Source organism: Pagrus pagrus (assembly GCF_965226575.1).
Source record: "Pagrus pagrus genome assembly, chromosome: 4".
Lineage (NCBI taxonomy): Eukaryota > Metazoa > Chordata > Actinopteri > Spariformes > Sparidae > Pagrus > Pagrus pagrus.
In genome coordinates this window covers 7,550,603-7,574,542 of record NC_140188.1, presented here as the reverse complement: position 1 = coordinate 7,574,542, position 23,940 = coordinate 7,550,603, and the positions used below count along the sequence as shown (strand labels likewise).

At 40.3% G+C, this 23,940-nt stretch overlaps 1 protein-coding gene across 4 annotated transcripts in view; it reads left to right on the top strand.

The window, feature by feature from the left end:
* Window positions 1-23,940, top strand: part of nbeab (neurobeachin b) — a 224,487-nt gene that overhangs the window by 106,451 nt on the left and 94,096 nt on the right. For all 4 annotated transcript variants that reach the window (XM_084351842.1, XM_084351841.1, XM_084351840.1 and 1 more), the window contains exons 30-35: window positions 5,095-5,252; window positions 7,111-7,234; window positions 8,963-9,090; window positions 14,301-14,362; window positions 20,458-20,522; window positions 22,861-22,969. In XM_084351842.1, the coding sequence (XP_084207968.1) occupies window positions 5,095-5,252; window positions 7,111-7,234; window positions 8,963-9,090; window positions 14,301-14,362; window positions 20,458-20,522; window positions 22,861-22,969 (646 nt within the window). The remainder of the gene's footprint in view (window positions 1-5,094; window positions 5,253-7,110; window positions 7,235-8,962; window positions 9,091-14,300; window positions 14,363-20,457; window positions 20,523-22,860; window positions 22,970-23,940) is intronic.

The following is a 23,940-nucleotide window of genomic DNA, read 5'->3' as shown; positions in this document are numbered from 1 at the left end:
TTGGAAAACAAGATCAAATTCATGCCCAATTCCAACAATCAAAACATGCTAGTGATGTTCAGATATCTGTCGATGAGAGCAGTACGGAGATCTACTAAATAAATGATGCTTGTCATCAGTGTTCTTCAGAGCACAGCGGTATCTCTAGAGATAAGGATATTTCAGTGAGCTTTCAAGCTTTACTCTGGCTCTCTCTCTCTTCTACTCCCCTGTGTGATTGAGATGATTTTGATCTGCTAGTTTAAAAAAATATTCAACTACTATTTTTGGTATTGTATGCCTGTCAGGTAGTTGTCAACTAGGCAACTGTGTAATCTGCTTTTAAATATTTTACCCATAGAGAGAAACTACAGAGCTAATACATCTGTTACATTAAACATTATAGCATTTATAATTCTGAGAAATTGGCTATAAAGTAGAAACAAAAAAAGCCTGGAATACATCGGGACCACGTTTTAGGTTTGTTTCCCATGGATTTCTGCATGTTTGACTATGAAATGGACTGAGGATATAAACAGTTACAGCTACATAAAACAGTAAAAGTCTGTGTTGTTTTTGTTGAGGGAGGATTTCTGGGGATTTGCTTCAGATGACAGCAGGCTTAGCTCGTGACAGAGCAGAGGCCTGGCCTCTGTCACCCAGAGTAACTGCCGGAGATTGGACAAGACATTATCTGGCACCCTCACAAACCCAAAGGCCAACTGCAGACCTGATAAGGACAAGCTTTCCTTCTCTCTCCTGACAGGGAGCTCTTGCAGGCCAAGTTCACTGCATCATTTCTAATCCTCAGCCAATCAGATTGTATGTGAACAGAGGTCCGGTGGGTTACCGGTGTGTCTGTGCTTTCATTCGCTGTTACATAAGGTCACAAGTGTATCTTTCATCTTAAGCCTCCACAAGCTTTTCTTTACATGTTTCATGCATGAGCTCTGCCCCTTTCTCTTTTAGCACAATGTAGTATTTTACGCAGTAACTTCTACAAATATGAGGGAAACCACTACTCAAATAATCATATTATTATTTAAAAAATTCAGATATTAAGTTGTTTTCCATGTCTTAGCATCGCTATATAATATATACTCTCTGTTCCATATTATGTGCATGCTGACAGGAACTACATCAGTAGATAAGCAATGTTATCAGTTGATGCTGAAAAAGCATTTGACCAGTTTGAATGGTCCTGCTGTACCTCTGGAAAAGTCTCAGCCGTATGGATATTGGTGATTTAATCAATGTGATTAAAACAATTAAATTAACCCATCTGCAACTTTCATTACAGATCACAAGAAGTAGTAGACAGGGGAACCCACTCAGTCTTATGGTTATCTTCATATGCAGATGATATCTTGTTTTTGTTTTGGAGATATGGGAGATTTTCTATCTAACATAAGATCTTTCATGCAAGGCTTTGGTCAAATCTCCTGTTACAAAATCATTTGTAGCTATGATTACTTCCTCTAAACTAAAGATATTAATGCGTGCTGTTTCCCACTTAAAATATTTAGGAACTGAAATACAACCCATTTTAGAAAAGAGTGTCAATTGGATTTTTAATATTACTCATAAATCTGTATAATCTGACCAAGTGAGATGGAGAAATTTTCCATGATCTTTTCTCAAAGCATATTGATTATAAAAAATACCAGGGTACTTTTTTTCACTCAGTGGTCTTTTACCCAGCTCATATTGACGGCAGGGAAATCTCCATTGAATAAATTCACTTAATATATTGAAAGGGAAAAGATTAAGAATTAAATTATTAGTCCATCCTCAGAGAACAAAGGAAACATTTGATGTTTCAATTCCAAGTTTTAAACTATAATATCAGGCTTTTCAGTTTTGTCTGATAATAAATTGGTTCAGATCTTCAACAACCCCATCAGTACACATGAAAAGCAGCATCATAATCTTATGTATCTATTTCACAAACCTAACAGATCAAATGAAAAAATGGACGTCCTTTCTCTATATCTCTGTGGAGAAAATCACCCATTTGCTGCATACAGCATACATTATTGATGTGCTTACAGTAATTGCAACCATTCAGTTAGTCAATTCATGATCCGATCACTACTCAAACTTCCTAAACATCCTGTTTAATCTGTCCTTAAAATGGTCTAATCTGTCCCTGAAAAGGTAAAATACCCCTACCTCCAGGAATTACACAAGTCTGGAACACAGACCTACTGTATCAGTGTTTCAGAAGATAATAAATTGGAGTGTAGGGTCTGGAGGAATATTATCATTTCGTCTCATAACTTGAATCATCAGACTGATTATGCATTTCTTCACAGGATGTCATGCAGTTAAAAAAAATGGGTTGACATGAGTACCTTTCTATCTTGTGTGAAAAGCAATCAAGAATTGTTACTTCTAGTCGATGACTGCTTCTGTAATGTGACTCTCTCACTCTCATCAGAAATGTCTCTGGCTTGTTGGTTGTACTGCAACAAGGAAAATGTTTGCATTAAGGTGACAGTCCCCTCATCTTCTTGAATGGATTGTAGTCTTTTATACATTGTAATCATGGAATATTCACCAGCCAAGTTGTGTTGTCGGCACAATTGCTCCTGGCATGAGTGGTGTTTTCCATTTTTAAAAAGGGGGCCCACTGGTGTTCTCCAATAATCAGGACATTACATGGCTCAGTCTTCCTGGAAAAGCTTACGCCTGGGTGCTGGAAAGGAGCTTCCAACCGATTTTTGAACCTCAGATCCAGGAGGAGCATCCTGGATTCTGTCAGGGATACTAGAGAGGTCATGGGAGTTTGCCCATTTAGTCTACACATGTTTTGTTGACTTGGAGAAAGCTTGTTCTCCTGCCAAGTCATGTACATGTAGGGGATACTGAGGGAATATGAAGTACTGGGAACATTTGTAAGTCCTGATATAACAGGAGTGAGAGCCGTGTCCATATTTTCCACCGGAAGTGTTGGCTTCATCAGACTGTTACCTCAGCATGCAAAAGTGTAGTTTGCACTCAAGTATGAAGCGGTCGGGATGAGAGTCAGCCCCTCAACTCCTGCCAGAAAATAGTGGCTTGGTCGCTCTGGGTTTGGACTAAGTTTCTGCCCAAGTGAAGTAGTTATAGGGTGAAGCGAGATCGACAGACGAATTGGTGCGGCATAAGGTTAGGCTTATGATTAGAGAGTATGGACGCAAGTGTTTCATCCACAGAGTGGCCAGACTTACTGTTAGAGATAAGGTAAAAGGGCTCAGACATCCGGAGGGAGCTCGCTACAGTTTTGCATCAAAAGGAGCCATTTGACGTGGTTAGGGCATCTGATCAGGGTGCTTTCTTTTGGAGGTGTTCTGGGCATGGTAGGAGACCCCGAGGTAGACCCAGAACACAGGCAGAAGATTATATATCTCATCTGGCTTTGGGTAATCTTGGAAGCTGGGGGACCTGGGGAGAGGGATGTCTGGACTACCTTGCTGCCACTGCAACCTGACCTACGGGGAGGCAGCAGAAAATGGAAGGATGGAGTATTCGTCAACAAAAATCAAATGTGGCTCATACAGACACCCTGGGTGCCTGGAAAAGTACATGTATGGTGTAAAAACCGTATTCTCTAGATATGTTTCCCTTGTTTTGTTTTGGTTATTATTATTATGATTAGTATTATTATTAGTAGTAGTAGTAGTAGTAGTATTTTATTTATTATGTATCTAATGTGTAAGGGTGCAATGTGTATAGTTATGTATCTGACTAAAATCATACAGATACATTGGACTGGGTCCTTACTTTCACGTTTTTCCTGTATGTATGCTATTTTTTTTCCTTATAAAAAACATTTGAAAACCATAAAAGGGAACCCACTGTTTTAGCTACCTTTTTGAATTAAAGTGTACAATTATTCATGATTTATTCTGACTTTCCAATAATTTGGTGCCATCTCTTGCATCTCTACTTTCAAAGCTTCTGTTTCTCAAAAAATAAATAAATAAATAAATAATCAAGTAATCAATCTAGGAATATAATATAAAAACCTGCTGTAGGCCATGTAGGCAAATATGTCTAACACTCAACATGTACTTTCTGTCGAAGCCAGATGCTGCTCTTAATGTGTATGTATGCGCTGAGCAAATGCCAACAGATAGGTCTTGAATTTAATGCTCAATGAGCCGCACAGTTCTGTCAGTTCAAACACACGGTAGCTATGCAAATTCATGTCAGTAACAACTGCCAAGTTGCTCCTGGAGAGCCTCTCATTAGGGTCTGGGATGTTTTCAGCTCTTCTGAGCAGAGCAGAGGGCAGCAGAGGGCCAACAGTGGCAAGAGCAGATGTAAGGAAAAGCGTAGTAGCTGGCCTCCTGCCCTCTAGTTTATTTCCTCTAGCTTTGTATGTTCGTGTGTGTGTGTTTGCATTGCATGTGTTACGCTGAAAGATGGAGTTACAGGTCAGGATGTTTACCTTTTCAAATGTTCTGACTAATGTCTGGGGAGGCTCATGCTGGCAGGGCCTGAGAGCAGTAAGAGGCAATGAAGATCTTTACCAATCAACTTGTTTTCCAATAATACATGTGATTGGATTTTATTTTATCCACTTTGGTCTCAAGGGTATTTCAGATAGGAGGATTACAGGGTTAACAGTTGAATCATAACTCAATGAAATTGTGGATTCTCTGTTTGAATAGCAGAGCTGCTGTTTTACTAAAAGTGAGTTTTTATCATGACAACTTTTGTCCTGAAGCTAACCTCCTTTATGGCTGGCTACTATGATCATAACTCCAATTATTGAGCTCAACAGTAACCTTCCGACCGTCTTTTTATATTACTGTATTAGGGTCGTAAGTCTGAGTATATGAATAATTCTATGAAGTTATCACGATTTGAGTCTTCAGTGGAGGGTTTAAGTGTCTTTCTTAAGGGCACTTTTGCAGGAAAGATACTTGCTAAACAGAGTGCATCAACCGACAACCTCCAACTCTTTTGCCCTTTTACTCATTCATTTTGCATTTGTTGTTTACTGTGCACCAGTAAAATCTCAAATTGTTAATTTCTATTTTAAATATTTAAACTGTTTATAAGTATATTTTCTCTGTGCATATGTGAATGCAGCATATTGTGTGTGTGTGTGTGTGTTTCCTGTAGGAGTGTGGTGGTGCCTGTGAAGAAAACCTCCCCTGGCAGCATGGCAGTTAACACAGTGGGAAGCAGCAGCGGCACCTCTGCCGGGCTGACAGCTGGCAGCACCCCCAACATCTTTGCCGCTGCCTCTGCGACCCCCAAAAGCATGATCAATACCACGGGTAGGTCACGCACAAGGTTACTGGAATGTACTTACACAGTTAAAATACCACATTCAACCCCTGGTAATGTCGTTAATTTTCAAATAATTCAGCTTAAGAGCAATTTGAGAGTGCTTAATTTGAGTAATTACTGTTCATCATCTGTTTTTTTCTTTCTTTGATGCCATTCCAAGAATAGAAACAAAGCTTTTTCTCTCTGTTGGATCATGTGATCCTGCATGCCTCTGCAGGGGCTTGTTCTTACCACTAGATGGCCCTCTTTACCTTAATATCAGTGTCTATAGTTCAAGTCAGTGCACTGCCAAATAAAAACTGCTGTCCTTGAATCACTAGGATTCCTCTTATTGCAACCAAACCAAGCAACCCCATTTTAATCCACCTTAATTATACAATTAAACGAATGCCTTTACAATAGTAAAAAGAATCCTGTCTGACTGCATGCACTCTCCCCTCCCCCTGCCGTCACGTTGCTTCTCCTCGGCCTCTGCTGCATTGAGCCGGTTCCACCTCAGGGCTCCTGTAGCCTGGGTCTCTGAAAGGACCCACTTAACACCGAGAACCATTAGGAGCTCCAACACCTTTTTAATGTGCTCCATTAAAGAAAAAACTCTCCCTCTCCTCTCAGAGCCGCTCTGTAGGAATGTGAGAAATCTATCCAAGTCAAAGTGTGCTTTCAGATGAAGCCACAGGCTCTGACCCAAACCCCATGATCTCACTCGCTCTGGTTTTAACCTCTCACAAGGACAGTTGGAATCATTTTATACTTGTGCTTACGCTGCCCACATGATGTGACTCAGGGCTCACCTTGAAATTACAGTTGTCATGATACCCTAATTTGACCAAAACTATGTGTAATATGAAGAAAATCTTTTGCGGATGCTGTTTTGATATGTCGGCTGATTCTTCATATTTGTCGTCCTAGTGAGCAAAATAGTTCCACATGTTGCTGCTGGCACCAGTTTGAACAGCCAGCTAAGGTGCACTTGGTTGTAGTTAAAGATGTGGTGCATGATTTTACACACGTACCATGTTTTCATTTATATGCCGTGGTTGAAATTTGCTGGCTGTCTGGTTTGATAACTTCCTGTTCATTCTTACTTAAAAAAAAAAATAAAAATTAAGTCTGTGTGCCATTACATAAATTTATAGTCCTTGGAAGTGACACTGAAATGTAATTTCATTAAACATATATATTATTTTTTAAGATTCAGTCTTAGATTTAATCTTTGAATAACATAACTGTTTTAGTAATTAACAAAATGAATAATAAAAATCAATCCTCACCCCTCTGTAAAATAAATATTGATTAAATTTAAATTTAAAGTCATTATAACTTTTATTATAACACGTAACAATTCTGCATTATGAGATGGATATTTGATGTGTTGAGTTGTGTACTTGTGTATCCCTAATGTTTCACACAATGTTCAGGCCAGAGAAATCCGTAATTTTACTACAGGTAACTTAATTTGTTATTTTGGTTACCTGCTGCCCTAACTTCCTTTACCTTCTGTCCAATGATATGTCAGAGGGTGATGAAGGAAATCGGCGAATGTGACTAAATGTAACGTAAAACGTTCATACACCTTGTTTGTGAACCTGATTTCTGTATCAGTTACATCAGATTGTTTTCAGCGGCAATGGTGGTTGTTTAAGAATGAAGACAACAACTCCCATGATCCCACACTACTTCACTACATCATCAAACTACGTCTTTTGTTTTCATTGTTTTGACTGAGGATCCCTATCAGCAGAAATCACATACTATACATTTAATTAGATTATTAAAGACGATACATTTGCATTATTACTCTTGTATTGCACCAATGATGCATGTATCTGTCGGTCTTCCCTGCAGGAGCTACTGAACCAGCCCCCTCTACCACATCTTCCTCCAACTTTGTCAACGGAGCCACCAGTAAGAATCTGCCGGCCGTGCAGACGGTGGCCCCCATGCCTGAAGACACAGTCGAAAACATGAGGTACAACAGAGCCCTCTCTGTTCATGCACCCTCGTAATTCCTGCGTTAGTAAACTCATTTTATTTGAATTGTGTGACTTGGGTATAAAACGTGCTCATACGCAAAGTAGAGCGTTAAATTTAACTTTCAGATTTTTTAAAATATGTATTTAGTTTTATTCCTATTTTTATTAACTGAATGATTTATTTTATCAGATCTGTTTTGACTGATATTTACGAGGTCTACATGCTCAGATTTAATGAACAATGTTTTTTTGATTTGGCATTTTCTTCGTCTCTACGTAATCAAAACAAAATAGCACAACTAAAACTGAGGGGGTTTTTTCTTGTGTGAACACGAGGGCAAAATTTAGCCTAATTCTTCTCTGTATGTGTTTTGTGTATTTCTGTGTGTACATCTTGCTGTGACCTTGACTCATCTTCCTCACTTGCTCTAATAGTGTGTGACAGAGGTCCTTAGTCCTGCTCTCCCACAGACTGCTAAGAGCCCAGGTCTTTCTACAGAGTCTGTCTTTTGCTTTGCTTCAGTGTGTTCCGCTGGAGGAATAGAGATTCAGTTGCCATGGCAGCAGTAACCGACATCACTTAGTGTAACTGTGAAGTCAATGATAGTACTTTCTCGCTGTAGAGCCCACTGATACCTAACTTAAATTTTAGAGGGGAAAAAACATCCAAGTTGAATTTTCCATTCTGGTGAAAATAGCAAATAAATATCATTAGAATTCAGAATTTTATCGCTTATTTTATGAATTGGTAATTAGTTAATGAGCCCAACCCATTAAGTCAAAACACAGTACGATGCAAGTGCTGCCTGTGGTTTTATTTGTCATATTTCAGTTTTTATAAGGTGGGCCAGAGTCCATTACACTAGGGACTGACCCCTCCTGAGTTCAAACCATTTAGCTCCCTGACAGCATTACAGGCAGCCTCCAGAGGTGCAGGCCAGTGTTTAAGGCAAGAACTTTTATGTTAGCCACCAAGACCCCTCACACCTTGCTTTTTATGTTAGTCTGTCATCCCTCTGCCGTGTTTCCCCAGGGTGCCGGAAGACAGATAAGACTACACACAAGGAACACTCGTACAAATCCCAAACCAGATCTTCCTCTCCACTCTCTCCGTGTTTTTCTCTATCCTGCTGTTTTCTGCCCATCTTGGCTGAGAAAACAAGCCTCTACTCTCCTCATGTTGCCTCGTATCTGCGTGTGTAGACGTAGATATGTTGCAGCTTGAGTCGCATCTCTGCTTGTATGCAGTCTGAGTTGTGTGGCTGCACGACTCCAGCTCACAGTTTCTCTGAGGTGCTTAGATAATGTCAGGCAGCAGCATGTAGCGAGTGCGTGTAAGATAAGGAACTTCCTTCAGCAGTGTGCAACAACTGTGATACCCATAGGCAAGCCTGGTAACATGTCACAACAACGAATGCAAACAACTGTTGAGAAATCCTCTTTGAATGCAACAAAAATAGTTTTGTTGTGGTTTTTAACAACATGAAATCTTCTCTCCTCTAAAACCGTCACTTCTGCAGTGATAGCAACCACACTCTCATGGATATCGTGGTTGGTTTGCTTTCTCTGGAATTTGTTGGTTACCCTCTGCTGCCACCAGGGCTCCATCAGTCTGCATACACACTAACCTTCAATGCTCATGGAAGAGCATAACGCTACCTCCCTTACACTTTTACTAAATCAAGGCTTTTGTGACTTCTATCTTGATGTGTTTTCTTTGACAGCATTACTACAAAGCTGGAGAGGGCCCTGGAGAAGGTGGCGCCCCTGCTGAGAGAGACCTTTGTGGACTTTGCACCCTTTCTGTCGCGTACCCTGCTGGGAAGCCACGGACAGGAGCTGCTCATAGAAGGTACAGATGTTGGATAGTGCAAGCTGTGTGTGGAGTCATGTCCCCAGCACCCTGCCGCTGTATGTACTCCACTGGCTGCCTCAATGATGGATGCGTGCGCAGTTGTAGGTGTTGACAGGAGAGTCACTATTTTGCACACAAGCTGGGGGTCTGTCAGAGTCTGATTAAATCTGCTCTCCCTTTCATTCATCTTGTGACGTCTGTGTGTTTTGTTTTCTTCATGAATCTCTCCACATATTGGGTTTTATTCCTCGATGTTGTATTTTTAAACATCAGTGTTTCAAAGTCACACCAAATGTCATGTGGAAATGTTAAAACAATTGGCGGCTTTTGGCCTAATGCTGGAGATATTTTTAGCTTTCAAGTCTAAGGTTGCTTCTTACCCTGTTGCTTGGTGTTAAAAGAAAAATGTTTTGTTTTTTTCTTTTTCGTTTTGCTCTCAAGAATCCAATCAGAATCCACTTAAATGCTAAGTAAAATAAAGTATAGATACTTGCAGAGGCCGTGTTAAATTTTCATTAATGTGTTAGAGATAAATGCAGTAACGACTTGCTGATGTTAAAATGATAAAGCACTGCAAGTAAAACCTGGAATCATGGATGTTAAAGCACAGACTTACTCTAAGTCACAATGAAACAGCCTTTAAGATTAATGTCTTGACATTAAAATCGTCATAATTTTGTTTTAAACAGCGTTACAGCAGTCACATTCCATATACCTAAAGTGCTGGTCTGACTGGCTGGATTGTGCACAGTGTTTGCAGAAGTGTGTGATCCCTCTGCTGCACTCCACTCTGGGCTCTAGTCTTATTTCCTGGTGGCTGTGTGAAGGCTCCCAGTGGCTTCATCAGGCCTCAGGTTGGCAGCCTCTCATAGTGCTGCTTGTGCCTAACCTCAGGGACTGTCTGCCTGCATGTGTGTGCACTGCCACTCTATTCCTCCAGCTTGTTTTGGCCTCAATTCACAAGAACACGCTGCGTGTGTGTGTGTGACTGTGAGTGTCTGCTGACGTTTGTGTGTGTGTGCACAGTGCGAAATATGTGTGTGGCCTCCAGTCTCTTGAAATGCAGTTTGCACGGAGTGAAATTATATCTCTGCCTTTTCTCACTGCCAAAGTCTTTTCTTTTAACTGTAAGCTCAACCGATATTAGTTTCAGGAGTCTATGCAGAGAATGACAGCAGGCTGAAAGAATGCACTCCCGTGACTGTATTAAAGCTGGTTTCTGAATGAAGTTGTCTGACATATGTCCACTGTCCTGAGCATAGCGTGATTAAAACATTTTGCGATTTATTTGAGAGATATATTCCGATTGTGTTATGACTCACGAGATCCATGTGAATTTGAGTTGTCAGAATATCAGATTTTCACTCCACAATTATCATGGCCAAACAAATTCACAAAAACGGTATTATCACAAATCTTTGTTCACTGTGTGTTTTGTCTCTTTTTAAAAAAAGGTACAGAAAGAACAACTCCACTCAATTACTAGTGTAAAGGCAACCAGATGAACTCAGGCCGAACATCTTTGCTGGATTAATCACATGTTTTTATCATCTATGAACTATTAACACAATATTAGTTATTCATTTTTTAATATCACTATTATATTGCAATGTTGGGACACCCTTAGTAGTGACCGTTTTTGAATCACAATTTTATTTTTCACGAAAAAAATCTTTTTTAATTAAAAATGATGTTGGGGTCTGTAAACAACCAACATGTTTTCTTGCATCTAGAGAACAGGATTTGTCGGCCAGACATCTTAGCAGCACTACAGTACTTCATGATGATGCTGTTTTGTTGTACCTAAAAAAATCAGCTCCTGCGATTTGAATATTGTGACTTTGATTTGAGTTGATTTGGATTAATTGTGCAGCTCGAGTTTTGAATAATTAAATATTAGCTTATTTTTGTTGTTAAGCAGCTAGTCCTGTAATTATAATACATTTTGATGATTTTAAAACCAAGATGTGTTTTTTTAATTTAAGTATTTATTTCATTTAACTTTTTTTGTTTTATACAGTAACACAATAAACATAATGCCACTTAGTTACATTGGATACTATACGCCAGAGTTATTAGTCACAGAACGGTACACTTTCATTCAAATCTACTTCTGTGTTACGATTGTGAATTTGAGCTTTCAAAGTGATCAATCATGTCGTGCTTACTCATGTTCAGGCTCTTATTTATTTGATAAACCAGTCCTGTAAAAAATGACTGGTGAAATGATGAATGAAGTTCTTGTCTACAGTCATTAAAATGACATTAAAAGAGTCACTGCTTTTTAAAAATATTTCCATTTGAGCCAGCAAACAGTTTATCCTCCATATATCATACACATGCCATATATACAGTGTATGTAAATAGACATGTGGGTATGCCATGCACATGTGGCTTAGGCTACAGACTCAAGCTCAGGGGAGGAAGGAATGAAAAATCAGGTAGCATAGCCTTGACAAGTGTGAATATGTCTGTTACCCTTTCACTCAAAGTCTGTCAGCAGACTGACCAAGCTGACAAACCAGAGCTGAGCTGAGAGTGTAACCCCACAAACAAGGTCGTAGATAGACAGCTCGGGCCTCAGCGCTCTTCACCAGACATGTTTAACCCTGTCTGGGTCTGTGAAAAGTGCACGCTGACACGGATTAGAGCAGGTTTATCAGACAAAACAAACGCCCAGATTTACCACGTGCACTTTAAATCTTTAAGGCTCAGTTCATTGAGCCACTCAGGTCTGTCCTCGTTGCACTGCGTGTGATTTTGCAGTTCCTCGCTCTCTTTCTCCTTCTCTTCACGGCCCTTCCCAGGCTCACAGTTGAAATACTGTGCTGCAGTGCAAAGGCGCTCCATTTACCAGTAATTACCAGCCATCCATCACTCCCTAGATTGCCCGGGGTCGAGCCCCCTGTGCCCCCTGTGCCCCTTTGCCTCACCCTATTCCTTCACCCCCCCCTGAAGACATGTGGTCACTGTGGCAATTATGTTGAGTGCACCCTGAGCTTTACACTTGGAGTTGGTGGGTGAGGCCTGTGTGTGAACACTGCTGCTGTTGTGATGCCTGCCGCCTGCTCCTTGCTGTCCCCTGAGTGGCCCGGTCTGCCGGCGCATTACCCCACAATGCCACATTCACCCGTGCCTTAACCCTGCCCTGTTTACAGGAAAGGACTGGCAGGCCGTGTTTAAATAGAATGCATTTAGTTTGTCTACCAGCACAAGACCGGGGTCAGTTGGCCACCTGACTCCTGTGTCAGACCGGACTGACTTATGGCTCAGCACGTCACAGCTATAACAAGAGGTCAGCCGTGGCACTCTGTGTACAAGAGAAGGGTCACATCCTCTCTGAGTATTTACAATACGCTCCCTGGGACAGTCTCCGCTCATGAATAGAGATGGATGTACTGTAGAACCAAAAGATCCATCCATTCTGAGTTCTGAATATTTTGCATTCCGTCTTACATTGTTTAGTATTTACACACGTTAAACTATGTCTATTAAATATTAATATCCAGCTATGATATTAACTTATATATTTTGTTGTTGTACAGCGTGTGTCTGTATTAAAAACCCAGTTGAAGTCATTGCTTGTGTTTTGAAATATGTTAATGGTGCTAAAGATTTGTTTACTACTACATTTAGACATCAGATTCTGCCTTTTAATATAAATGACATTTTTTTATGTAAATAAATAATGAGTAGAGAAATTTTAGCTTTATAGCTAATTTCAACATGCACATGCCAGGAAGTATGCAGTGTCTATTCCCCTGTAAAAGATGTTTAGACATGTCACCCAGAGCACACTATTTTCTGATTGACTGTTGTACAAATTAGTGATTGTGATAACAGCCAATGGTGTCACAATATCAGATGTTGACTACACGGTTATCATGGTCAAAATAATTCACAATAAAATAAATAAATAAATAACGCTTTCAGTTTAAGTCATCTTTCATGGAATCCAGAAAAAACTTTTTTTGGTTTAGCTAAAGTGTAGCCACAAAAGTAGCCACACACTGTGGTCATAGTTAGTTTGCTAGTTAAGGCGTCTTTTTCTTTTTTCAGTTTTATGGAGGCTGGCAACTAGGGGTGGGAATCACAGAGTAACTACAATCACGATACGTTGCCCACGACAATGGTAGTATCATGACACAGCGATTCTGCAATAATCGATCCTCAATCCTCTAATGAGACATCATGTCTTTCTATTTGAAGAACACAAACTACCTCTTAAAACGCAAAAAGTGGAGCTTACGTATATATTCATTGCATAGTGTTGTCCATTTTACAGAATTTGACAAGTGAAATGAAACAATGTACAACAAGTGTATAGAGTAGAGTGTAGAGCCTTGTTTTTTTTAATATTTGAATATATATTTGAATAAATGAATATTTCATCTTTAAATATCATAGCTATTATCAATATCTCGGCTCCTGCAACAATGTAACTGAAGTCTTAGATGAAGAATATTTTGCTCTTTCCTCTGATTGACACCCCGTGATCCATGAAACAATGGCAGCCCTGTGGTACAGACTTCTGCTCCTGCCAGCCTTATAATGAGTCCTAGAGAGTTGTATTCTCTCCCTTTACTAATGACTGCACCTTTAATGGTTCTCGCCAAGTGCAACAGAAGGAGCCGGAGGTGCAGAATACGAGACCGGTTGCAGCCATTGTTTCTGCAAATGAGCTTTTCACACCTGCCCTTGTTTCATTAGAGAGTTGTCGGCTTCTGCGGCTCACCGTCTACAGAATGGAGATGAGGGAAGAAGCTGTGAATGTCTGTGTTCACTTCTCTGAGTGTGTGTGTGTGTGTGTGTGTGTGTGCATGTGCAAAGGTAGACGTGTGTGTGTGGTGTGGGGGTGCTAGCATGTGTGCATCTGTTCTGTGCACGTCTACTCGGTGCAGATGCAAATGATTTTTATTTTTTTTTGTTAGTTTTATGATGGGCAAATTGGAAGCACAATTTAGGAGGCTTACACATTGCCTGTCAATCCTTCCTTATGCTTTTATGTTACTTTTGCAAAAACAGTATAGATTTTTTGAAGTTCTACCCTACGTATCAGAAATTTAAAACAGGCTATCTGTTTTTAAAGTTTTATATAGTATCTTGCCACATAAATGAGATAATAATTACTGATTAGACCCTCAGATGGTCTGTTTACAAACCTAATGGTTAATATCTAATTGTGTTCATCTGGTTTGTCTCCACAGGTCTAGTGTGCATGAAGTCAAGCACCTCAGTGGTGGAACTCGTCATGCTGCTTTGTTCTCAGGTGAGCACAACCCTCTTTCCCAGCCTCCCAGTCTTTTTTTCTAGGTCCCATCCTCTCTTCTTTACCCTGCCCTTCTGTTCTATGGTTCTCCTGATAGCGTATTTTCTGTCAACAGTATGTGGAGATCTTTTAGGAGCTGGTTTCACATCTCATTAATTTGACCCATTTCCCAATCTGACAAATTGCCAACGGGCAGTGCAATTGCCACGAAAAACACAAAAAAACAGTCTTTATCATGTCAAAACTACAGAAATTTTGTAAATGTATAAATGTATGATTCATTCTTAAATGCTAAGGGCACTGTCTTACATCAAAGAGCAAAATATTTAATCTCCACTGAAGCTTTGCGTAACGTGTGTTTTCCAAACCAATGACGACACTCAGACACACACAGCTCTCTGAGAATCCAGTGGCTTTCTCACTACACCCCTGAGCTTTAATCGCGAGCCCTCCGAAAATGAGCCCCACCTCATGCAACACTGCTGGTGACTGATCACCTCCAAGCTGACCCTCTGAATCTCTTGTTAAGCCCTTGTTTTAGAGAAGGTCAGAGCCCCGATGTAGCAGTTAGAACAGGAGATATTTAACATACCTTCTGTCAGCCCATCAGTCTTGCGTCGGGAGCCCATAAGGAAGCCATTACTTGGTGCCTCTTTGTGGAACCAGACTGGAGGTGGATTGCCACTATGTGTGCTCTGTGGTATCCGCAGTCCAAAGCCCTCTGCTGCAGGGAGCTCCGTTATATGGAGGCCATTATTCAGGGGCTTTCCTCCAAAAGACGTACATAAATGGGGCGGCCAGCGATGAGTTATTGTCGCTCTTTTGAAGGTTTTTCGATGGGCTTCTTTTTGCGCTGCTTTTCTGTCTGTAGAGTATCTGTGGGAAGTTGCTTTTTCCAGCTCTAGGATTTATTGCAGATGAGAGCGTCAGCATGCTGTTAAGGGTCTGAGTCCATCCCCCCTTTACACAGATAGCATTACTGCGGCTCCAGAGGTTCCTGCCATTAGGGGCTCCAGGGATGAAACCCAGGCTGAGATATCGATCAGACTGTGAGGCCTTGAAACTGTACCGTATAGCTCAGTGTCCTTCTACAACCTCTCAGTTAGAGATGAGCCATTGCCTTGTATCCTAATACGGCAATCCAGTTATGCTGCCAGTTAATACGATTTAAATATCATACTGTATTGATGGATAATATTACCCCCTCTAGGTGACAAAGCTCATACTGTATCTCCAGAGCTGTTTGATAATCACTGTTTCAAGTTATATTGTATTACAAAATTATTATTTCTATTATTAGTTCCAACGTCCTTAAAGGAATGAAAGGAGAGGGGTTTTCTTAATTTATTTTTTGAGTAAATGCAAACCATAACTGTAAAGAAGAGAGCAATTACATTCAATTAGTAGTGAAAAGGCAAGAAGATGAGCTCATAAACAAAAGTTGCATGGATATCTTCGCTGGATTTTTCACACAATATTATCATATGTGTATTATTAACACAATAGCAATATTTCATTTTTTAAAATCACGGTTATTATGAGTATTGCAATATTGCGACACAACTAGTCCTGACAGTCATGAAACTTGTCATAAACTAGAAGTACAAAACACTAATACAGTAGAACTCAATATCGTTGATAAGCAAATGTACATAGGATGATAACCGTCAATTATCATCACGGTATATCTCAAAAACATGTACCACTGCAACCCCGGACTGGCATTAACATTGCAGTATACTCCTAATTAATGTCACATACTGTTTCTTAAGTCTTCTCTGATGCAGGGTGAGCTTTGGCTGACATCACTATAAAATGCCAACTTCAACGTATCCCTCACATATTTCAACATTAATGTTTTAAGACAGCAAGGAAGGCACTTAGCTGACCTTTAGTCCCTCTCTGTTTTGTGACCTGTCACTTTTATGAATGAATTAGTGCTAATGATCTGCCTTTTCTTATTTATGCATACTAATCACAGCAATCATCGTGTGGCTGCCTGGCCACGGTTGCAGACACTGTGTGTCTCTCCTCAGCCTGGGCAGCTGAATGAAAAGGTCAAGCAGCTCTGTTTCTTGTAACAGCTTAAGCATACAGGGGGGCTGGGATCCAGAGTGGAGCCACAGAGATTTAGTGATAGAAGGCCTCCAGATGTGGAGAGTATAACAGAGCAAAGCAAAGCAGATAAAAGCAACGGCTCCCGCACACTGACAGGTTGGATTGAAACACCACAAATACTTAGTGCCCTGCTGAATTTCAGGAAGATGAAAGTGGGAGGAGAGTAAATCCAGCAGCGGCCAGCGTGCTGCTGTGTCAGTTGGGAGTTGTGGGATTTTAGGTCTACAAAAAGGTGGTGGGTTTTTCAAAGATGGATGAAAGAATGGTACCACTGCTCCAAGTGAACCCACAGCATCATCACTGACTGTCCAACATTTCCCAACATAGCATGATGTGTTGAAAGAGTTCACCAGCTTATAATAGAGCTTTTTAGCTGCTTTTAGTGAATTTTTTGGTTTAATCAAGTGTAAACCCACCATGAAGGTCACCCATTGGTTTGTGGACTACTGTTTGAAGCTTCAAGTATGAGATTATGGCCGTTGCCCTTTTGGAGCCATTTGTGACCATATTTGGACAAGGGGGTGGAGTTGGGGATGATCCAGATTAGTGATGTCAAAAGTATTGAAATATCGAATCTGAATATTTTAAATACAATACTGTCAATACTATTACTACTACTACTACTATTTTTCACAGGATCGATCCTCCAGTACTAGCTGCATTTTTTGGCTCTCCTCTCCTGCAGCAAGTTGACACATGCACCTCTGTGGTGCCCACATAGTCCCACCCTCTCCAGAAGTAAATTAACCTTGATGTTGTACATTTTTTAGACCCAGTTGCTCTGTCCATATTTAATACAGTCATTGGGTTTTACTCAAAGACTTATGGTATTTTTAGTCAAACTCATTAGCATTGTTTTCAGAAGCAGCAGGCAGTTGTTTTCAGGAAAAAAGCTCTGGTAAATGAACTGTTCATCACCAAATGCAGCGTTTGTAAGCAGCTTGTGGAGTTATTCTTCTCAGGTGTTTGTGGAAACATCAAGAGAATACTAACATTGGCCATGCCTGCTGGATATGAAGGCAGATGTTAGCGCACAAGTTAGTGTGAACACTATGGGGCGACACGTCAAGGGCGTTTTTCAGTGTGTCGTGGAGCTCTTCTGCCCCCAAAAGGCCAAAAGCTCAATAAATGCAGCTTTAAATTGCAGCTTTTTTTTATCTAAACTACTAAAAAAACTTCCAATGGCCAGAGGTGCTGCACTCTGATCATGGTCTGCATTTACATCAAGGATCTCATCTCTTTTTTTCAGCAGCTGCATGTCAGGCCTAATTCCCTTCAAATGGGCAGCAGAGGACTTTTTAAAATCTCTGCAATCAAAGGCAGCCTCCTCTGGGAGCTCTGTTTTCCAGGAAAAAAAACAGACAAGAAAAAAAGAAAGCCTCTGAAGTACTATCGCAGCTGTCAACAAGCATACCTCAGACAAGATAGCAAATTTGACTAGTTCATGCTATACCTCCTCTGACCTGCTGCCATTTTCCCGGCGACGCCCAAGTGTCACATCTGCCTTGATTTCCGTATTTATTTTTGTCACGTGAGTGCGGTGCAAGTGTAACCTCAGAAGACTGGCTGTACATGATCCCTGTCCAAATCAAGAACAGCTTATTCCAAGCAGATACTGTTGCAGAGGAAGGGGGTCACGGGGAACATTTGGAGACCAGATGCTCAGCAGTTTGTCAGCACCATCTCCCTGATTTAACGCATCGTAGGGTCAGACTGTGTACTCTTGCGTGAACCGGTATGTGTCAGGCACGACAACTGTGTACAGAAACACATGCCCATACATAATAATGTCAATGTCAGTTATTGTGTTACTGTACACAACAAATGCTGCTTACCTGCTTACCAGACACCGGCATAGAATAAGCTTGTCGTACTTGTGCTTTTTTTCCATTTTCTGCTACTTTCTACTTCGACTTGTTTCAGAGGCAGGTGTAATTTTTCCACCTCTACATTTATTTGATAATTTAAGTTACTTAGCACATTCTGATTAATTATCCAAAATATAATCAACTAATAAATTATTATGTCATATTATTGATGGCATAGGCTGATTCCCAAAGTGAAATTCACAAGCCACCCAGCAGTGTACATAGTAAGAAAAATATCTCAACCTTTACCAGCTACATCATTAAAGGTCCGGTGTGTAAGATTTAAGGACAGAAATGGCATATAATATTCAAAATTATGTTTTCATCAGTGTATAATCACACCTGGAACTAAGAACTATTGTGTCTTGGTATCTTGAGCATTTTATATCTGCAGAGGGAGCGGGTCCTCTTCCTAAGAATCTGCCATATTGCACCATAATGTTTCTATAGTGGCTTAGAACAGATACACACCATAGAGGGAGTTTCGCGTTTTTTGCCTTTTCAGCGTTTTTAGCCGCCACCGTTGGGCAGAGTGAGACGAGGGGTGTTCAGTTGGTTGCAGTCGACAACAACACTGCTAGATGCCACTTAATCCTTAAACACTGGATGTCTAAAGTAATGTATGTCTTACTACATCAATAATTGTAATATTCTGAAATGGGACATTCTGCTTGTTGGTACACCAGTTTCACTTTTTTATAAAAAAAAAACCCAACAACTTAAAACTAGCTTATTTGTATAGCACTTATCAAAATCAGCATTACAACGTGCTTTACAACAAACATCCAAACACAACAATAAAACTCACAGTAACGTACGGATGGACAGGCAGGCATAAAGAGTAAAGATGAATAACACTTATAACCATGGATGATTAAAACCATAAAAACACCAAGGATAAAATGTAAAAACAATCTGTGAGTTAAAATACTGCAGCGCCAGACTTTAATGCAATGTAAAGAATAAAGTACATTGTAACCCAAAAAAGAAAAAAATGATCCTAAATATTTAAACTCCACATTCATGAGAAAGCCTTTTGATTTATGTAACTGTGTAGTATATTTTGTTTCTGATACTTTCAAGTACAATTCTTGAATGCAGGACTTGTACACTGTGATATTTTTACTTTTACTTAAGTAAAACATCTTAGTACTTCTTCCACCACTGACGACTCTGGATCGTATATCTCCATATAAAGTTTCTGTTGGACATAAATTAATTACAGCAAACTGTAAATGGTTCAAAGGCTCCTTATATATGTGCATAGCCTTGATTTGCATTGATTTGTAGTCCTTAGGAATGGAAACCTTTTTCGTTCATTGTCCTCTGTTTTCCCTCCTTTTTTGAACTGTGGCCTGCTCTGTTTTCTCTTCCATTTGCACCTCGGTGAGGGCACAGGAGAGCTGAATTTCCCACAGTGAAAGGCGCGCTCTCAAACTGCTTTTTAATCATTTCCAGAGCATGTTGTGAGACAGCAAGTGCTGGCACTCTGGCCCAGCGCTCGGATCCCTTCCAGGCGTATAGTGCAGGGCTCAGTGAGCCTGGTCGGTAATCTGTCACTGTAAGGGACAGAGGAAATGGCTGTATTTAAGTGAGAGGATACAGTTTCATCCCACAATTACATCTCTCCTGTGTTTACAGATCTTTTCACAGAGGAAGAAGGGATGGTCACACATGCTGCGCAGGATTTCAGCTTTTTATAGACGTCACTTTTTTTCTCAAATGATTCATGAACTAAATGCGTTCTTTACCTACTTGAATTACAAGCTATGAAATGTAATCCAAATTACAGTTGAAATATGCAATTAAGATGGTGAAATGTGATGCTTGTGTGTGTGTGTGAGTCATTTATTTTGATACTCATACTCTACCATTTTAACTTTTTGGTGGTTTGGGAAAGTGTGTTTAATCTTCACTGCCTCTGATTCATTTTTTGTTTGTTTGGTAAAACTGGCCATGCCATCATGATTTTTTCCTTAAAGAAACATATAATATTGATTATAAGGACATCATGTTTTGTGCTTTTATTCAGATTTTTTGACAAAGCATTCACATGCTACAAAATGCAGAGTTTCTGTAAGTAACCGATCACAATTTCTGTCATTTCAGGAATGGCAGAACTCTATTCAGAAGAACGCTGGCCTGGCCTTCATTGAGCTAATCAACGAAGGAAGGTAATGTAGCTGTTCTCTGAAATGTATAAATTTAAATCACTCAGCCAAGCAGTAGTTTATTTGCCCTTTTGTCACCAGTATGTGCTTTCTAAAAAATATATCTTCTCCCTGGCAGCTGTCGAAAGGTTGTTGGAAAAAGTAGCTAGGTGTGGATTAGCTCTAAGCCTCTTGTTGGCTGCTCTGTAGGGGGTAACAGTAAATAAGATTGTGGTGACTGTGGAAGAGTGAGGTCACCCTCCCTTATTCTCTGCCTTCTCATATCGCTGCTTGTTTTACTGTACATCCCAGAGTGTGTGTTTCTCTTTCTGCCTCCCTCCCTCTTCCTCTCGTCTTTGGGTGTGGCCAGACTTTTTTCGTAGAGCAGATCAGGGGCGGCTCAGCCTCCTTGTCCATCTGCTGACCCATCTGGCCCGGCCTTCTCTGCGTCCGGGCTCTTGCCACAGCCCAGCCAGGTTTCTCTGTGTCCCCCGCTGGCCCTGGAACAAAGAGCTTCAGTCAGTAGGGCCACACGGCGCTGTCCAGGGTGCTGCTGACAGATACATAATTTCCCAGTCTTACTCAAGTCTCTGCACACCTGCTCTGCTTAACTAGGCAGATCTAGGGGTAGCTAAGAGGCTGGTAAATCTGTTTGCCTTACAAGGCGTGGCTGACAAAGTATCTGCTGTACTGTATGTGCGTAATTGTGTGCTGTTCCTCTGTTTCATGAAGCAGCTGTTAGAATGCAAAGCTGCTATCAAGCAGCTATCAAACTGATGACTTTGCTTCATTATTTTCTGCTTTGTTCCCATTCCTTGTATGAAAACTGCCTCAGGTTTCCATGTTGATACAAAATATCCAAAAAATGCAGTATTTTCTGCATGCAGCTATGTTTAGACGAGGGGTGCACCGCTTGTGAAAGTCTGGACTGAAGCAGATATAGATGTTTAAAATAACAATTTTGCCTTTTGTTAATAATAAAAAAAAAAGATTCCCCCCTTTGTGCCAGGGAAACAAAGAAATCTTCGTTATAAAAACATAACTGAACAGTTTTACATTCATTCAGCCTTTCATTACACTATCTTTGAAAGAGCACACATTTGGTCATACAAATTTATGAAACACTCTTTAAAATAACCTTTCACATAAAAACTTTAACTGCTTCAAAAGCCTTTTTAGCCTGCTTTATAACTACCTACTCAGTGATAAGTTTTGTTTCCCGTACTAACATAGCACTAAAGGTGCAATATGTAAGAATTGTAGTTGAACTTTTGCCACTGCAGATAAACGTTGGCCACTGCCATCAGTGAATGGATATTCGCTGATCAGCCAATAAGCAAAATGAATATTGGCACATACTGATGTTCGGCCAATGAATTGATGCATCCCTAATTAAGACATTGTCTTTAAGCCTCAAAAGAAAAAGCTACAGTGCTAGTGCTAAAATGAATACAAAATATTGCTTTGAGGCGATCGACGTAGACTTTTTTGTGCGTTGTGTGTTGAATTTGTTTGTCTCTTTCAAAGACCAGTTGAAGGCTGTTTATGTGTTATTTTTGTCATTTACAGCCCGTGTACAACCAATTATTAGTGTTACCTATCCATGAGATATCAATGCGAGTGCACATCTTTTTCTCCATCTCCAAATATCACTCGTCAACATGCTTTCTCATCTATTCTTGGTTTCAAAACAAAGCTCGGCGTCGTCAACGTCTGTCTATTAATGAGTGCCTGTCAACAGTTAAAGAGGCAGTAGCAGCTGATGAATGCAGCCCCGGGATTACTGCCTCTCCTTGGGACAGAAGGGAAATTACAATCTGTATCAAGCACTGGAGAGGAACAGGGGATGCTTTAATTAAAACAAAGCTAGCCTAATGGTGTGTAAAATGGCATGTAATCTACACACAATAGCCAGGGTGTTTTCAATTATTAAAGATAGTGGAATTTAAATGTGAATGTGGGTGGGGACCGCACAGCCTCCAGAGTCAGCCATGTGAGAAGTTGTTCACGGCCAGACTTGTCAGCAATACAGGCACCGGGTTGATGTTCTGGTCAGCGGGAAGGGATGCTCAGTCAATCAGGAGTATGCCAGACAGGCTTCGATGCTCTAATGACACTCCATTCCCTCCTTAATGCCACAGAGGAGTCTGTCACTGACCTGCAGCCTTGCAACATAACGCAGACAAATGATGCTGTTTGCCACTGTGCTCTTTCAACAAGCACGATGTTGCACAATTCTGACAAGCTGTGTTTGCCTTAACATTGCTCCTTCCTTAGACAACAGATTTTGGATAATAAAAATGATATGTTACATGATTAATGATGGAGTCTGCTGCATTTAACTTCCTCTGCAATGTTAAAGGTTGCTCTGCCACGCCATGAAGGACCACATAGTTCGGGTTGCCAACGAGGCTGAGTTCATCCTGAACAGGCAGCGAGCGGAGGACGTCCACAAACACGCAGATTTTGAGGTATAAACTGCACCATTCTTTCTAGCATCTGACATTAAACATCCAGTGTGTATATGTATTGGTAGTCCAGGTGGTGTGCCAAATTCGAGGTGAATCGTTCACAAAAGCATGAAAGTTAATAAAAGAAGCTCATTCCAAGGTGACGGAAACTCATCAATTCTTAGTTTCAGGTGATTATACACTAATGATAACATAATTATGAATATTATATTTCATTTCTTCTTCTAAATCCCCCTAAATCTGACACACTGGACCTTAAAATGGTAAAGTTGGGCTTCAGACAAAATATTGTACAAAAGGGATAATCAATAGTGAATAGCACTATTGCAGATAACCGGTTCTCCAAAATCAAATGTGACCATCTTATGTGAAAAAAGTAATTTAGTCTTCTAATGAACTCCTAACAAATCCTATTAGTATAAAAATGCCGTCCAACTGTATATGCTCGGTAATTGAGTCCCTCTGTGTCCTACTGAGGATTAACTCCTCACCCTTACAATTCCCATTAAATAATTTAATTACTGGTCGCAAAGGGAAATGCAAGCAATATTAATTTAGGATTTTGATGTGAGCTTTTGCCAACCAACTCAGAGGATACTCTCTTGAATCTGAATTTATCCCACCCACATCAAACCACTCCTATTTCAGACATGAACGCAACAGCTAAGGAGGTTTAAGAAATGTTATATGAATATTAATTTTCTTGATGTGATGAATATTTAGCTTTATATATAGCTTTTATGTACAGAAAATACCAAATGAAAAACATGGCCCTTGTATTTTTCAGTGCAAGCTAGTTAGCTAAGTAGCACACAGAGCTAATAAATGCCACAGAGATTGACAGAAAAATATGTAAAAAGAAAATCTTGCTGTACTCAAAGTTTGTTCGCTTATTGTAGAACATCGGAAGACATGTGTGTGTGTGTGTGTGTGTGTGTGTGTGTGTATGTGTGTAATCACACACACGCACA